At 39.5% G+C, this 17,571-nt stretch overlaps 1 protein-coding gene across 2 annotated transcripts in view; it reads right to left on the bottom strand.

Moving 5' to 3' along the window:
* Positions 1 to 6,027: 6,027 nt before the first annotated feature.
* The window catches only part of LOC128742065 (phosphatidylinositol 4-kinase type 2-alpha), a 31,012-nt gene continuing 19,468 nt past the window's right edge, over positions 6,028 to 17,571 (bottom strand). The window contains exons 1-5 of one of the 2 annotated variants that reach the window (XM_053838263.1): positions 13,859 to 14,783; positions 13,162 to 13,280; positions 8,599 to 8,729; positions 7,698 to 8,537; positions 6,028 to 7,187 (exon numbers count right to left, since the gene is read on the bottom strand). In XM_053838263.1, coding sequence (XP_053694238.1) covers positions 7,103 to 7,187; positions 7,698 to 8,537; positions 8,599 to 8,729; positions 13,162 to 13,280; positions 13,859 to 14,297 — 1,614 coding nt within the window. In that variant the 5' untranslated portion in view covers positions 14,298 to 14,783 and the 3' untranslated portion in view covers positions 6,028 to 7,102. Of the gene's footprint in view, positions 7,188 to 7,697; positions 8,538 to 8,598; positions 8,730 to 13,161; positions 13,281 to 13,858; positions 14,784 to 17,571 lie in introns of those variants that run through there. The other variant, XM_053838262.1, reaches the window with a different exon arrangement.

Raw genomic sequence — 17,571 nt, 5'->3', positions numbered from 1 at the left:
AGTAACGGAAAGGCCGTAGATTTACAAAATTAATTAGCATTACGAAAATTGAATGCAATCAATAAAAAGATCAAGAAATGGCCATATTAATTTTTAGGAAACTTGAAAGTCGGATTGGTTTGCTATTCGTAGCTTATTATCCTGCTTAACGATTTTTAATTCACTTCATAACAAGTATTTTTTTTTCTTTTCAATTAGATACACTTCTTGTGGCAGCACTTTCACTTTTAAATGACCTTATTTCAAAACCGTTAGTACGGTATCAATATCATTTCAATCGATAATAAAACTTTTTCGATTACGGCTCAGGTTTATCAATGCTATCCTTCAGTCAGATGATTCGCAAAAAACACAACATCAAACAATTAACACACCCGTACGAAAAATAGCAAACGTTATATACAAACTAACTAACCGAACTGGTTCGAAATCGCGAATGACTTCCGCCACGGTGGATGTAAGGTACCTAAATGCTGCACCGCGACGTGAACCACGCAGCCGACGAGCAACGACTGAAAGAAAAGTACCTATTTATTTTAGGCAGAATAGGCCGTACCTGACCTGGCCTGGCATCCGCCTGACCTCGTGGTGGTGGTGTGTTGTAATACTGGCTGGTTGCACGAATGCTCGGGAGCCATAAATTTGAGTAGGACAACGAAAAAGGACGTGGAAACTATATCTAGCATGGAAAGCAAAAGTTTTCCTTCACTCAACGGCGACGTACCGTCCATCGAATCCGATCCATTCGGCTCTTTTTTTTTGAGAAAATATCGAAAAACCAGGAGTATCACCATCTAATTCATCACCCTAAAAACCGATCTTCTATTTCCGTTGTAACCGAGCCAGGCGCAGTTAGGGGCGAGAATGTGAATTTTTCGACTTTCGTGCTCAGTGGCGCGTCATGGTTGAGTAATTCCGGTGCGCCACAACCCCATTTTAAAGGTTTGTTTTTTTTTTTGGTTTGATTTGTTGGCCCGTTGTTGGGTGAACTAGAAAGTAACGCTCAATATATTTGTTCACTTACAGTTGTTCATTTCTGGAAGAGAAATTTTATAAAAAATGTATAATAATTTGAAACGAAAATGGTCAGGGTCAGGGTTTCATAAATAGGATTTGTGCCAACCTGGTCGTTTACTTCTACTATTTCCAAATGTCGTTACTATTTCCAAATGTCGTTGGGCTTGATCTAATCTTATGTCAAAAGTCAAAAGAAAGATATTTTTATAAGAATTCCAATAGGTATGGTGTTTGTTCACGACACGTGTCGTTTGCTAGAAGTTTTGTCCAAATTTATAAGCTTATTCGATAGAATTGCAGCAATGAAACACATTTTACCCTAATTTTTACGGTTCGTTGCGTTCATTTTCAATTGACTAAAGCTGTGAGAAACAAATAAGTAGAGTACCGTCAAACGGGGTAACTTGCAACAGCGGGGTAACATGCAACAACACTAGATCGATCCAATTTACTGTACTTTTTGATCTGTTACTTCAATTTTTAATCTATATCAGTCACTGAATCTTGTTGTTAACAGTTCAAAGAAGCCATAGATACTGTTATGTTGATTTTCTGCGGTTTTGGCGATTTTTAAAAAATTCGACAAGATGGTGTCAAATTCATCGTCAATTTTTCGTCAGTAAAACGTTTGTGTCGCCCACAGGCACTTCAAATAAAAGAAGCCTAATATACATTTTTTATAGCAAAATGAACAATAAGGAAACAAAATAATCGATTTACGATGACTAGTTTTGTTTATCTTACTTGTTACCACATTATTTGTAAAACAAGTACTTAAACGGGGTAACTTGCAACAGCTGGTAGATATAAAAAGCTGTGTTCCGTTAACTTCAAAAGGCAAGTTATCATTTAATTTTGCATCAAACAATACTAAAGCACACCTGAAGAGTGTAAGATACTTTCGGTAAGTCGGAAATATGCCAGTTTTTCTCTGGAAATATTGAAAATGGCCATAGAAGAGGCTAAAAAGAAAATAACCTCACTGAGAGAATCGACCAGCAATATGACTGTGTCTAATTACGATCACTCGTAACGTAATGAACATTCATATATTACGTAACCAAAATATCGATGATTTTTAACTCTACCGCTCCACTTCATGACGTGATTTTGCATAGTGGATATACAACGTGTAATGCGTTGCTACACAACTCTCGCTTCCCTAAGTGCGTTACGTAATATATGAATGGTCCTTAAAGAAGGCAGCTCTAAAGGATCCAGACAAGGAATATAAACTGCATGAATAATATAAAAAGTTATTTCTGTAATTTCCGTTACGGGGCTCATGAATTTTTTTCACCAACGTGACTTAGGACATTTATGCGTATATTCATAGCAAAAGCATTAAAAATCGCAAGTCGGATTATCATTTGCATATTCAAGTCAAAAGAATTTCATACAAATCTTTAAATTCGTTCAATTTCCAAAAAATATTGCTTGTTGCAAGTTACCCCGTTTAAGGGGTTACCAGTAACAAATTAGTTTACAACAGCCAATATTGATCGCATATTTTTTCTCAATATGTGAAATTGTTCTATACTAGACCTAATAACTTTGTGTTAATTAAATGTCCTCAAATGTACTACAGATAAGTTTTCACTTGCACTCATAGTTGAGAACTGTTGCAAGTTACCCCGTTTGACGGTACCCAAACCGATGAAATTCATATAAAAATATCTTTCTTCTGATGAAAAAATATTGAATTTATACCCGCGGAATCCAGATATAGGTCCAGACATCGAGGAAGTCAGGGTGAAATGTCTAAGCCAACACGACACCATAGGAACTCATAAAAAAATGTTCTTCACATCAAAACACTGGGTCTAACCCAGTGACAAGGCCTTCAACTTGAAATAGACAACCTATTCTTAAAGATTATTTTATTTTTTTCTTAAATATACTGTGTACTGCCTGGTTATTGACTTTGCTTTCTCATGAGTCATGAAATACCTTTAGAGAATGGAAATCATATTAGGTACAGTTATAGGAGAGTTCCAACTGATAAGAGAAAACGAATTGCTTAAGAAGTCGATGATTTTATAGCGCTTTTATTGCTTCATCGGACGATGGATGCCCGAATTTTCTGCCGAACAGCATGTGGCGAAATTTGGATATAGCGGAGTTTATAGCCAGATCTTCATTGTAGTTCCGTTTGACGAAGTCAAAAGCCTGGAAGCTTGCCTGACAGCTTTGACCATCGGAGAATCGGTAAACGGGGACTTATACTTGCCCTAAGGCGACGACGATGGATCTTGCTATTTCAGGCAGTCGACTCCATTCTACGCGATCTTGAACCACTTGTCGCCAATCTCCCAGTCGTCTCAGAAGTCACAAGTCGCTTTCGACCTCCTCTGTTGTTGAAGAGAATCGTTTTCATTGCACTGTCATCCGGCATTCTTGAACGTGCCTGGCCCAACGAAGCCTATCGACTTTCGCCAGATGTACGATGGGAATCTCTCCAAGTAGTGCCTGTAGCTTGTCATTTATACGCCTCCGCTACTCGATGCTGTCAGTTTGGATTCCTTCTCGATTTCCTACTCATCAGCACCACACTTTGCGAAAGGCAAAGTATTTCCGATTTTCTGCTTGGGTACGCCACTGCATCTCCTCACTAGTGTTGTTATCCAGCGATCCACGAAATACACGAACTTATAAACAACTTCTAGTTCATCACGGCCAACGGCTACCGTCCGTTGGAGGTGCGCATTGTGCGCATGTATTTGGTTTTCGACGCATTTATTTCTAGCTCAATCCTTCTGGCCTCCGCTTTCAGTCTGGCGTAAATTACCTCAGTCGTTGCAAAATTCCCGGCAATGATATCGAAGTCATTTGTGTAGCATAGGAGTTGCCTGCCTTTGCTAGTCACTGTGAATGCCATGTTGAAAAGCGTACAGGATAAGCCACCACCTTTTCTCAGCCCTCATCGCATCTCGAAGATACTCGAGAGTGCCCCTGTGATGCGCACAAAACACATTACTCGATCCAATGGAGCACCTGATCAGTCATGGCAGTTTGTCTGGAAGACCATGTTCCTTCACTATCGAACATAGCGGGTCCGTGTCGACCTTATCGTGTGTTGGTTTGAAGCCAATAAAGATATGGGACAGCACGTTTTACTTCCGACATTTCTGCAAGATCCGTCGGATGGTAAAAAGTTGGTCCGCAATGATGTAAACTCCCATTAAGCCCGCCTAATAATTCCCTACCAAACCATGTGCTCTCGGCGACAGTCGGCGAAACAGGATCTGGACGAGTTCCATGTAGGCGGCGTTTACAGGTGTTATACAGCATTAGTTGCAGCAATCAAGCCGATTACCCGTTTTGTAGATGGGACAAACAACTTCTTCTATCCATTCCTCCGGTAGCTTCTCCTCCCCCAAACCTTGGAAATAACTCAATGTAGGCGTTCCATATCGGTGAGTTTGTTAGTCTTCAGCAATCCAATTTCTCCTATTGGAGATCAGGTACTGGGACACTGCTATCTACCACGTAGAAGCACCGTTTCAAAAAAAAAAAAATAATAATATAAGATCAAGCAACTTTGCTGAAGAAATAAAATTTCTCTCTTTGTCGAGTGCTGAACTATAGGGCGTATTCTTAAAAACTTCTTTGAAAATTAGTTTTACATACTTAGCTTTTCTTAGGTGCATTTAACAAGAATACAATGACTGAAGTTTTTGGAGCGTCTTAGTAGAATACGAAACCTAAAAATAAAAAATAAGAAAACTTATCCAATTTAATTCTACTATGTGTATTTTATTCAATGACAGATACGTATTTCGCCTACGACTTGCAGGCTTCCTCAATGTCTGTTTTCGAACAGACACTGTTCGAAAGTTTTTGTTTTTTTTTTTTTATTTTTAAGAATACAATGTTCTAGGCTAGGCAATTATCGAAGCACTCAAAATACGTTTTTGCAGAAGACCGCAAATCTCTTGAACCTTTATTCGCTTAGTTATCGCATATGCAAGCTTTAAATTCCCATAGCTTCACGAGCCCATGGGGTAAAATGGAGACAAGCGGATTTATGAAATCACCTTAAAGCTTAAGTACTTGTATGGGTCACTACCCCGGTTATTAGAGTACAGGAAAATTATGGGGCTAGTGCAAAGATCCTATTAATTCTGTAGCGGCTCCGCCCAGTCGAGATTCAAACATACGACGACTGGCTTGTTGAGGCCAGCATCGTACCCCGGAGCTAACTGGGCGAACGTTCTGAATAAATGCCATTTAGCATTTTAAAAAACATCAGCATTCGACAGAAAGGCGATTGGTGGCTATCGCGTTTCTTTTAGAAGTCTTGTGGCGGTTTCTAGGTCCCGGACATGTTCTTTTGAAATTTATTCTTTGACTCCTAGAAGATGTCTTATCCGTGAACACGTTGTATTCCCTACTTTTCCGTTTGATCTGTCGAATTTTCAAAATCGTTCTGTAATGAATGCTGCAAAATCCCATCAACATGCTCGGTATTCTCGTATGAAATCTCTTGCTATCACATGATAGTAACATGATTGAAAAAGTATTTTTAGGCGACGTTGTTCAGCGGTATGTTACGATAATTGCAGCAGTCGTGCAGACCGCCCTTTTTATAAATGAAAAATAAAAGAGTTTCATTTGTCCGTTCTTTCGGTTTCTACTCTTTCCATATCCTCTAGGCTTCCCAATGAAATACCGTCGCTAACGCTTCTCTTCGGTTTTATTTGTCGTGTATGCGGCGCTATTTGTCCAATTTGTAATTTGTAATCGCTTGATCCTTTGAAGACCAAATTTTGAGGAGCTACCATCGCCCGTTAGAACTCCTATAGGTTAGTTCACAGTCCATCTCCTTCTGGTATATCGTCAATGAGATATACATCGAATTATTTTTATCTATTCACCACTTCGCGACCACTTTTGACTAAATTTTTCTAATCAACTCGTTCCATGAACGTTGGTATTGACACAATTTCAAGCAGACCCAGATTATAACCAAGGCTGTCATCGAGAAAAGACTAACCAACCGACTTCCGTTGGATGGGTTATTATTAAATTGTCACCGAAACTAATTGATTGTATAATGCCGTTGGCGTATCGAGGACTGCACTTCGTGTGATGATGAAGTTCAACTAAAACTAGCAATGTTCACATTTGGGGCTTGATTTAAAATACACAATTCTGTTGTTTCTAGTTATTCGGATTCTTTTTTTTATCGCGTAGTCGGTTTCAATGGATTTATATACTAGGAACCCTATCTAACTACCAAGATGCAACTAGCCTATAGTTTGTTTCTGTTATAAGGGTATGAAAAATTTGATCAATTTCTCTAAGTAAATTGTTTTGGACCTATCGGTACAATCTCGTATCCTTTTATCAAATTCCTTATACGTTCTGTTGTTGTCTATGAGCTTTCCAACCTCGAACAACCTGGGATAACGTTTCCTTCCATTACATAAGACTAGTATTGATTTTCAGATTCTCTACTTACTGAATATAGTGCAAACATGCAGGGCTGGTTTTTGAAAAATCAGGATGAATCACAAGATTAAATAGTTTACTTTTTGGTACAACAAATTTTCATGTTTTGAGCAATATATACAACAAAGGAAAAGGCTTGTAAATAATAATCACTGAGCGATTTAACCACAGTGATTTGCGATTTGCATTTTTGGAGTGTTTCGCTACTCGCTAAATTTCAAAATAATCTCCAACAGTGAAACATTTTGAAATTAGAAGTAATAGCTGCATAATATTCTGGTGAAATTACCCATTATTAAAATTGTGGTTTCAATTGATGTGATTAGTGGATTACTATTTTTGCACTATTAAACTATAGTATTATTTATTGATAAATACAAATAGATTTGTTTCCATATGAATTTTATAACGATTTTTTATTTTACATACAAACAAACAGTGTTCTCGGAACATGTTCTTCCTAACAGTCTGCTGGCTGTCCAATGGTACGTGCATTATCACCATTGAGTAACAACATCATCCTGCCGGTACCAATTTACTCATTTCACCTTGATACTCGCACAGCCATTTCACCGCCTATCTATTCTAGCCGTTGGAGCAGGAAAGCGTTTGTTCCGATGTAGGCAATCCTTTAGCACCAAGAAAAGAACGGGCTTTTGTTTTGGAAGCGCTGCTGGAATGAAAAAAACCTTGCCGAACCGGGGTTCACCTTTGATCTGCGTACGTATGTTTGTTTCAGAAAAAGGAATCAAGGTTAAGAAGAGTGAAGAAAGAACTTGAGTGTTTTTGCAAATGCTAGGAAGTTTATCAGTTGCTGAAAGAAAAATGATTTGTGTAATTTTCTATAATAAACACATTACGATTAATAGTTCGTAGGTATCCGCTAACGGGTATCAAGGTTTAAACATGAAGGTGTTCCCTATTCTCTCGCGATGGTTTATGTATAGTTAAGTAAAACTATTACTGTAAGCTTTGCTAAAAAGCTTAGATAAATATTGTTCATACTTCAACTGAAATTTTCCGAGTTACTCGTAAGCTGACAAGGTCAAAAAACAATATTGGTGGTAAGTCTAAAGTATTGTCCGCATAGTCTGATATCGAAAGTAAATCCTTGCCTTAACATACCTTCTTACTGTACTTTTTGCGTTTAACACAATTATTGAAAATGGGCGGTTACTTTTATGCCCATAAGAAATGAAAAGAAATGGAATCAACCAACTACTTACCGCTCAACAATGACAGCCGGCATTTGCACTAGCTGAACGGGACTCTTGCCGTCCTTCAGGGCTTGTGTCAGATTCAGGATCTGACCGCGCATCACAGACATTTGCCGCTCGAACAGGCCACGATCGAAGCCTTTGTCCTGCTTGAACAGTTCGTACAGCTCGTTGCATAATTCTTCGACGAAATTCAGATCGGACAGCGACGGTAATATAAGGTCCTTGATGTCCTGACTGAAGGGAACCTTGGCCTGGGGCAGCCAGGCCCAATGATAGGGATAGGCCCGCCATGAGTCGGGATGCTTGAACGGGAACGCCAGCCCGTTGTCGATTGCAGCGATTCTAATCTCCGGCAGTTGAACAAGATTCCAGTCCGTATTTTCGTTCATCTCCAGTCGGCTGTTGCTACGTGGCATACCGTTCGGCGTGCTTCCATTACTTTGTGGCACAATAGTGGGTTGTTCGTATTTAATCAGCCAGTTGTCGTTGCCTCGATCGGTGTTCCGAATGATGTAATCCAACACCACAAGTCGTTCGAATTGAATCTGGAACTTTTGTCCTAATCGTGTAGGTAGGGGTTCTTGTTCGAAACGCCGCAGCCAGTAGTCGGCATCCTTGTAACCGTCCACAAACAGCTGGAAAGAACCGGTTTTAGGCGGAAGGCTCATTCGATTGAACCGGGCAGCCGGTATTCGTTCCTTGATGGTTTTTTTGATCCGTGCTTTTTGGCGATCCAATCTGGGATAGTTGAAAGTCTCCGAAACCAGCCGCACTACGCGAGTTTTTGGTACAATGTTCAAGTTCAGTTTTTGATCTACTAGGCTCGCTCCCGCTTCGGAAAGGTATCTAAAATGGAATATTTCTTTAAAAATAATTCTATGAATTGTCACTCGAAACCATTTCTTACCCTTGATTCGGAATCAGACACGCTCGACCGAAGCAGCACGGACAGCACAACTTGTGCATCCATTTGGTCCATTTTGGATTCAACCTCCCGTACGGTTCTTCATCCTTTGGTTTGAAGACTGCAACGATTTTCTGTGAATCAAGTAATGGAATAATATCATAACGGTTCGACCTATGTCTAGTCAGTAATTTTACTCAAGGGAGTTAGACCTTCTTGAAAATGTCTTTTAAGGTTGGGGAGCAGAATTACGGTCAACCAGGACATCGACGGTAAAGCGGAACAAACGTAGATCTAGAGTAAGATGTTCTTAGTTTGCAAGACTATTACCGTTTGCTATATCGCCAACAATTGATAGGTTGAAGCGAGAATGGACAGAAAAATGGTCGACATATCAAACTAAATACTGTAATTTTTCATGCACGACAATGCGTAGCCACGTGTTTTTATATAGGTGTCGGTATGGAATACAAGCGAGACTACCCATTGCGAGTTAATTATAGTTCTTCGTTAACATTAACGTTATCGCCACTTAATGGTTCCCCTTCGCATCAGTATACATTGATACTTGTGCGGCACATTATCGAGATAATATCATTCACTAGCGCATCTTCTTCGGTTTTCTAGCAAGATCGATCGGCAAGATTCATTCGCAGGCAGTCCAACAGGTAAGACGTAGTGGCAGTCTCCGGCGTCTTTCGAGTGAATTTAGTGGCTGCGGCTTGCAGATTCCACATTGGCGATCCTGCCAGGAGAAGTTTTACTTAAAGCATCAGGTGTTACATCTTTTTTTGCTTTCATTATATTTATTGTGCTGGCGGTGGAATTACTTGAACGCTAGAGCAAGGAAGCGATTTTTTTTCCTATTTCCTTTCGTTCGCGCGGTGGCATCAAGCAAAGTGGCGTTATTTTTTATATTTGAAAATTAATAAATTAACAAATTTCACGAGGTGCATGAAATGGTACGAAGCAAAATTATATTTTGCACGATAAATTTTGTATGGCGTGAAGATTAAGTTATAATAGACCCAAACACTAGTTTTGTTTCGGATTAAGGATATTAATATAAATTCTTTTTGTCCTGGAGATCAGAGAGCAAATTTGTTTCCCGCTAAACATAATTCGCGACTACGCTGATAACTCTTTGGTTTTTGTACGAGAAAAAAACAGAAGTATTTTTGTTTTTCTTTTCACGCAGGTTTTGACAATGCGGCATAGGATTTCGTATAGGTGCGAACAGGCTAAAAACCTCTTTTAGTTTCGTAGGCATGAATAGCTGCTTGTATTTAGATAACGCACATTGATGTTTCATGAAACATCTGTGTAACAATTGGTTTCACATAGACTCCACCTCTTGCGCTTTTTCAGACACAACAGTTCAATAACCTCCCAGTTGGCCCCGAGGTATGATGCTGGCCTAAGAAGCCAGTCGTCGTATGTTCGAATCCCGATTGGGAGAGGCTGTTAGAGTCAATAGGATCGTAGCAACTGGCCCTGCAATTGTCCTGCACTCTAACAGCGGGCTGCGAGGTCTGTCGTACAAAAAACAGAAGGTCAAGTTTCGATAACGGAATGTAGCACCTAGGCTTTGTTTTGCTTTTTAACAGTTTAATAAAGGTAACGGATGCGAATTTCTACCATATTTGAATGTTTCAATTACAGCTGCATAACACTTCATGCAAAAAATAGTGCTGCTTGGGTATGTGCTGGTCTATGGGGAAAATCAGCGATTTTCGACGACCGTTCTCAGACAGACGTCGTCTACACGAACCTCTCCACTGCCTTTAACAAGCTGAATCATCAAATCGCCATCGCTAAACTAGACAAACTCGGCATTGGAGAGCCCTGCTTCAGTGGTTTAAATCACACTGTCGAATCGTCTTATCAATGAATCTATCGACGGGTCGCTTTCGCCGGCTTTCACCGCTTTCTCCGTAATTCTGCAAGGTAGCCATCTCGGACCGTTGATTTTTTCTTATCTATTTTAACGACTTACGCTCAAAAGTCTTCGAATTAAGTTCGCCGACGATTTGAATTTCGCAAAATTCAATGACTCATCTGATAGTTTCACCCTCCAGGAGCAGCTGCCGATATTCATCGAATGGTGTATAAACAATCGTCCAATACTGAACCACGATAAATGCGAAGTGATTACGTTCGCGAGAAAGTTGAATCCGATAGTCTTCGAATACCGACTATTAAGCATACCTTTACGACGTGCAGAATGCGTCAAAGATCTCGGGGTACAACTCGACTTTAAATTGACCTTCAAACAACACGCCTTTTTCGTTGTCGACAAGGCTTTCAGGAATTCAAGATTCATCATGCGTATCGCCAAAAACTTCAATAATACTGTTTGAAATCGCTCTACAGTGCGTTAATTCACTCAAATCCCGTATACTGCGCACCCGTATGATGCCCGTATTACCGAAACGGCATCACCCGTATTGCGACGGTGCAGCGGAATTTCATTCACTTTGCGCTCCGAAGGTGTCCATGAAACGAACCGACCCGGTTGCCAAGCTTCGAACAGCCTTGCTGACTATTCAACCTGGACTCTCTGCAAACACGTTGGGACGTAATCAAAGCTGGCTTCATATCGGATGTTTTGACGTCCCGGATTGACTGCCATGGGATCTTAGAGAGAATCGATATCATATCGACGGAATAATTCATTTTCGCGTATATCACACCGGAGAACCAATTATATCACCTTTAATAGCACTATGACGGGGGGCTTTTACAACGTAATTTTAACCGTTTCATACCCTGTTTCGATTTTGGCGTCAGCCGTAACGTGCTAAAATCCTGCTTCAGGGTATTAGCTAGTAGGTTTTAAGTAGTCATTAGGATCAAGAAATCTGTTGACTTTGTGAATGTGCAAGTGAATGAATAAATAAATAAATGATCCCACGGATACTCGCGCTGGTGTATTTTGTACAACGCCTGAGGGACGTCGGATTTCGTAACTTCATGTATGTATATCTCCTGATTCGAGCAGAAAGAAAGAAAGTTTTTAAGAAAGTATTTAGCGGCGTTGTTTTCAGTATACCAGCATCTTTCGATCGAAGGACAAAGTTTTATAAGTCACCCAGCGGCGTTGTTTTTTTCAACTGAGCTTCCTGGAGCCGCAAACGCTCATAGCATCATCTTCTTCACCGTTAGCCCTTGCTTTGGTACCTTCTTTAAGACCATGATCTTTTTCGGACACCACTATCTTAAGAGATCAATTTTCCAACGCCCGTTTCACTTCAGAAATGGCTCGAATTTCTTGCGTTTCAGAAGAGAATTGCAGATTCCATTAATTGTTTACGATCAATTCATACGACACCCAATTATTGCGCTTTTCTGTGAACCCAGTTTTTTGCAAATTGTTCAAAATCGTTTTTGAAGTCAAAAACGTTTCCTCGCAAGTGACTGAAGTTTTTGGAGCGTCTTAGTAGAATACGAACTTTGACATTAAACAAAAAAGAAAACTTTACAATTAAATTCTACTATGCATATTTATTCGCGATAGATACGTTCGAAGTTCGAAAACAGACACTGATGAAACCTGCAAGTCGTAGGCGAAATACGTATCTGTCGCGAATAAATATACATAGTAGAATTTAATTGGAAAGTTTTCTTTTTTATTTAATTTCTGGTTCCTCGCAATATTTTTTTCGTTTCCTCGCAGCTCGATAGAGAGAGGCTATTAGAGTCAATAGGATCGTAGCACTAGCCCCGCAATTGTCCTGTACTCCAACGTATAAAAACGTCGTATAAAAAAACAGAAGGTCAAGTTTCGATAACGGAGTGCAGCACCTAGGCTTTGCTTTGTTTCCTCGCAATAACCATGTTGCTTAAGTTCTGATATAGCTACAAAGTACACAAACGTAACGTAACTCCACAGAGAAACTGATGAACGGTAACAAAATTTAATATTTATTTTTGGAAAAAACAGAATATGTCTCATGGAGAACTTATTCTGTAAAACTTGCATAATAAGAACGTCATACTATTTCCCAGGAACCATTCGGTTACAGTTTTACTGGTCCAACTAATCATGGAATGCTTCTAAGCGCATTCTAAACTAAACCATGCTAAGTAACCGCAAAGTAACGCTTTTTCATCTAGAAGGTCGAACTCCCTTAAACGGTGACTGTATGATTGATACCAAGGTACGCACTCGTAAAGTCTCAAACGAAGCAGACCCACCCGTTAATTCACCTCGTTAAAATTAGCAAGCACCTTGCAACCTTGTGTTTCCGCTTCGTACCAGAAAATATTGACCAAACTCATTTCCGCTTAACGACTCTGTCACATCCGCCAAGACAAATGACGCCAGAATAGACACGGAGACGAGAGTGAATCTCTTTTTTCCATGTACGAAGTGTAATTCGATTGATGGGCCACCGACTAATTTAATGAGATGAATTGCAATCACGATTATTGTTTTATTATTCGCTCACTGCTGCAGGAAATGGAATAGACTATTTCTGTCAGTCTTTTCCCGTCGAATAGAGCGTTTTGGGAGGGGGTGGCTATGCCACGACAATCGATAGCCAGCGACGATGGTATACTCACATTTGCGGGATTTTTGACGAAGTAAGACCCACTGCTGCCCTGGTAGATGCGCTCCGGATAGATGCCGGCATCGATGGCAATCTCTGCCGAGTACACGAGGTCACTGAAATGCGGATCATCTGCAAGTGGGAAAAGAAATGGAATGTGAGTGAATAAGTAATTATTCAAAATATATTAAGAAATATCATCATCAGTTTAGCAGGTAAAAAACTATTTAGACCATTCTGAATAAAAAACGCTTAAAAAATGTTGGTACAAATGGCAAATTGCCCTCTCTATTCAATATTAATATAGTCGGCAAACGACTGAATTTTTTTCAAACCATCAAAGTATCTTGTTATCCACTTTTAAATTATTCGTTATATCTACTGTTATATGTATATCCATAGTTTCACGCCAAGATATAAAAAACACATTTCCCTCATGCATTTTCGACGATAGCTCAGTTCGTTAATTTTCACGAAACAGCCATACCCTTACAATAGCTTACACTATTCTGTATGTCTTATTTGAACAGCGGTACTTCGAAAACACGTCATTCGTTACTGCACATCACACCGTCTACTGCTGTATACTATTTCAGAACGCCATTTTTTCACCACTTGATTCTGTTCCAAAAGTAGCTACGCGTTATCAACACGACACCAAACCAGTCTTGCAAATATTTCACCAGCCTTGAAAACCCATTCATACGTACCGAGGATTTCATTCTGTGGAAAACAATCGTCGTCGCAGATCAGGAACTCGGTATTGGTACTATCTATCGCGACTGGGTTGCAACAAACTCGGTTCGATTCTGTCCCATGTAGTGGATCACTACCGAGGGTGGTAACTTGATTCATGGCATCATTGGTGATGGCAATGGTGGTGGCGGTGGCAATTGACTGACTGGCAGAATGCACCGATACACAGTCGGGCCGCTCAACTGGGACAATGTGATTGAGCAGTATCCCTGTGTTGGCACTTGGCTTATCCCGAGCGGAAAGAATCGGCGGAGGTGTGTACGAGATGCGAAGCGGTGATCCACCATGTTCGCCGTACATCCGCTCGTCCTCGTACAATGATGCAGCCGCTGTGCGATGTACATAGCTATCGTCTAGGATGAAAATGTTTAAATCTTTCTTTAACTTTTCCATTCAACGGAGCGTACGTGGCACTACCATCCGCCATGTATAGGAAGGTAAGCTTGACCGTAGAATAATGTGCTGCCTGCCGACACTAACTAGAACATACAACATTTAGTGATGCGCGACGGTCAGTTTGATCCTTGAACTTGATCGTCGATTCAGGGTGTTGTGGCGCACAATAACATCATTAATATCACTAGCTTGTTCAGTCTCGTTGGCAAATAACTCATTCATGGCACATACACAACCGCAGGAATGAAACCAATCGGCTGCCGTTTATGGACTAGACGGATATTACATATAATGTGCAAAACCGCAGTAATTTTCTTTCGTGTGGCAGAAAACCCCCTGCTGTAGATGCAGCGGCGTTTTTCCACTTGCAAATAGTTCTACCAGGGAAAACCGAACCGACGACGGTGGTGGTGGCCCACACAAAGCTGTCGCATGAAAGAGAAAATTCCTACTGAAGCAAGTGACACAGAACCGAACGTGGAGGAGCCCAAATAAGCTTTTGTTGTGAAAGGCGAAGAACAGGCGAAAAATTCGGCTTGCTCGGGTTGACTTTAATTTTCCCGAGTGATAGCAGTCGCTTGAACGTGTGTATGTGTGTGTGTGCGAGTTTGGGTGGTGGTTGTGATAAGGTCACGATAAAGTCTGGTAGTGTAGTTTTTGGTTCATGTGGAATGTTGCATTTGGATTTATTTTATGCTGTAGATCTTTAATGTTAAGCTTGGATAATAAACATATTAAGAATATTTTCAAGTTCAGGGGTCAGTCCCGGTGTAGTGGTTAGCATTCACGCCTCTCACGCTGAGGATCCGGATTCAACCACGCAGAAGTCACGAATGACCCAAGCTGTTGCAGTGACTATAATCTAACAAAAAAAAATATTTTCAAGTTTTTTACGTGAACATATGAAATAAACTTGTGAACCAAAATAGTATTTAAAAAATTGAAGATCTCCTTGTTCCCAGAAAACTCTAAGGAAAATGTTCCGATTTTCCCAGAAATCACTTATTTCAAACATTTATCACTTTTGAGACAGAAGAGAAAGAAAAACAGAGCAAAAATATTTTGATAATGTTTTTCTTGGTTATTTTTTATTTTATTTTATTTATTTTTTCATCTGGCCAGTTAGGTCTTCCCGAATTCAATTGCATTGGATGGGGAAAAACCCCTTTGAGATAGTCTTACATACGCCATTCTCAAAGGGGCGTAAACCCCCATCATCTGTTGATCTCATCTAATTAATCTAATCTTAAAACTATCGATGGATATGCAAAAGTCAAAGTACCGTGACTGCTGGTAATTCCGCGCACTTAAGGCGCAGACAATGTTATGATCTGTGTAAAAAATTCAAATGGTGAGTTAGAATAACCATAACTTCACCATCGGATAGGATTTTTAGTCCTTTTTATGAGAAAAATATGACAGTTGGTGTAAAGTTCCAGTAAACAAGAAAAAAATGCATCCGGCGGTTACGTGTCAGTGCACATAATTCCGCGCACTAATTTTTAACTTGATTATAATTCCGCTCAGACGCGTATATAATTCCGCGCATTATATTTTTATCGTAATAATCACAGACACAAAGGCTAAAAAAAGCCCATAGGTAAAATTAGTCTAAAATTGAAACGAGTACATTTTAGATTCGGACGTCTGGTAGGAACTGGAACCATAGACAAACAGACTTAGCAACATAGACAAGCATAGACAACATAGACATAACCTCTTGGAGCCTAATAAGAAAGAGTGCTAATAATAACACATGGCCACAACTAAATAAGAAATGGACTGCAATCATCAACGTTAATAGATTAAAACTGCATAAAAGTCGGGAAATGGCTCAAGCTCAAATGTTTGGACAAATTTACTTGGATAGCATCTAGGCAGTCGCTACATTACACAATCGCTACATTTTAAAATTAACTTAGTGATAATAATTAGATTGATCACTAAAATTTGCTACTTTATTTTTCTGTCACAAATATTTACAATTGTTGAAAAGGTATTAAACGCGTTCAGCGTAACTCGATAGTTTAGAGTTTTATTCTCGTTTGTGATCCTGAAATTATGCCATTTCACATTTATCCAATACTAAAAAAACGTGCGCACTTGAATTTTGAGTAGGAGAAGTGTTTGTGAAACCTTTGCAAGTGTTGCTTAAAATTGAAAGCTCCATCCTTTGGTGGAATTCAACATTTGATTAATCCCCCTAAAAGTAAAATAAAAAATTTATTTTTCGGCATTTTCCATATAACATATTGATGTGTTCTGCAAAGTTTTAGAGTATATTATTATAAGAAATTTTTCTGACGACAGTAACTTTCTATCTCTTCAGCGAAGATAGAAAAATCCGAATATTGAAAAAATTGTTCAACTCAGTTACTTTGTTTTAGCTCTTTTTGTAGTTGTTGTATGACTTTTTCATTTCTACAAAGTTGTACAAATAATCAAAATACACAACTACGCCAAATATAGTATACCTCTATCTTTGCTTGTTTAGGAACTGTAGAACTTTCAATATAAAAAACTCCCAATTGCGGCAGACGGTTACAAATGAAACCTTCTGGATTTTGTCAGCAAGTATGAAGCGAAGGTAAGAGAAAGTCAGTTTCATTTATTTGTTTCGACGATGCTGAGCCTTGCTGACGATAAAGAAAGGTCAAGTCTTAGAAAGACGTTTACGCCCAAGGCTTTTTTTGAAAATTACTACGCTACGTCTTCTCCACAATCTTCTGTGCATTATTAACATCATGTGATCTAATGTACTGCTTCAGAACTGTAGAAACATCCTCAAACAAAGCTTGTACCTACTAGTGGAACATCCGCTGTCATGTTTTTCGATCGGATCGCTTTTTGAATTTCAATAAATTAACCTCACTAAGTTCTACATCATTTTTATGCACCCAACATTTACTAACATGCTCGCAACTGCTCGCTCGCCACATCCACTAAGCCACGTAAACTTAGTCATTCGGTACTGGATTCCTGGTCGTGACGGCATAGAAGGAACTGAACTAGCAGATTAAGCGGACATGAACGACTAAAAATTTTGAAAAAATCATTTCAAAATCATTTTTTTACTTCGGATTTTGATTCTGCAGTCTTTTCCGCTTATTTTGATACGAAAAACGATCATACACATAAGCATTCCAGTGCGGCGTGGAACAACTTCGGCGGAATAAAACGCCGCTCCCGGAAAACCATGGTTTTCAAGCTTTATGTATTTTTTTCTCAGAAACTACACAACGTATTGGAACAAACTTTTTTTTGTTTTGCT

Source organism: Sabethes cyaneus, chromosome 3 (assembly GCF_943734655.1).
Source record: "Sabethes cyaneus chromosome 3, idSabCyanKW18_F2, whole genome shotgun sequence".
NCBI classification, from domain to species: Eukaryota; Metazoa; Arthropoda; class Insecta; order Diptera; family Culicidae; genus Sabethes; species Sabethes cyaneus.
The sequence above is the reverse complement of the archived record's forward strand: the minus strand, read 5'-3'. Positions and strand labels throughout refer to the sequence as shown.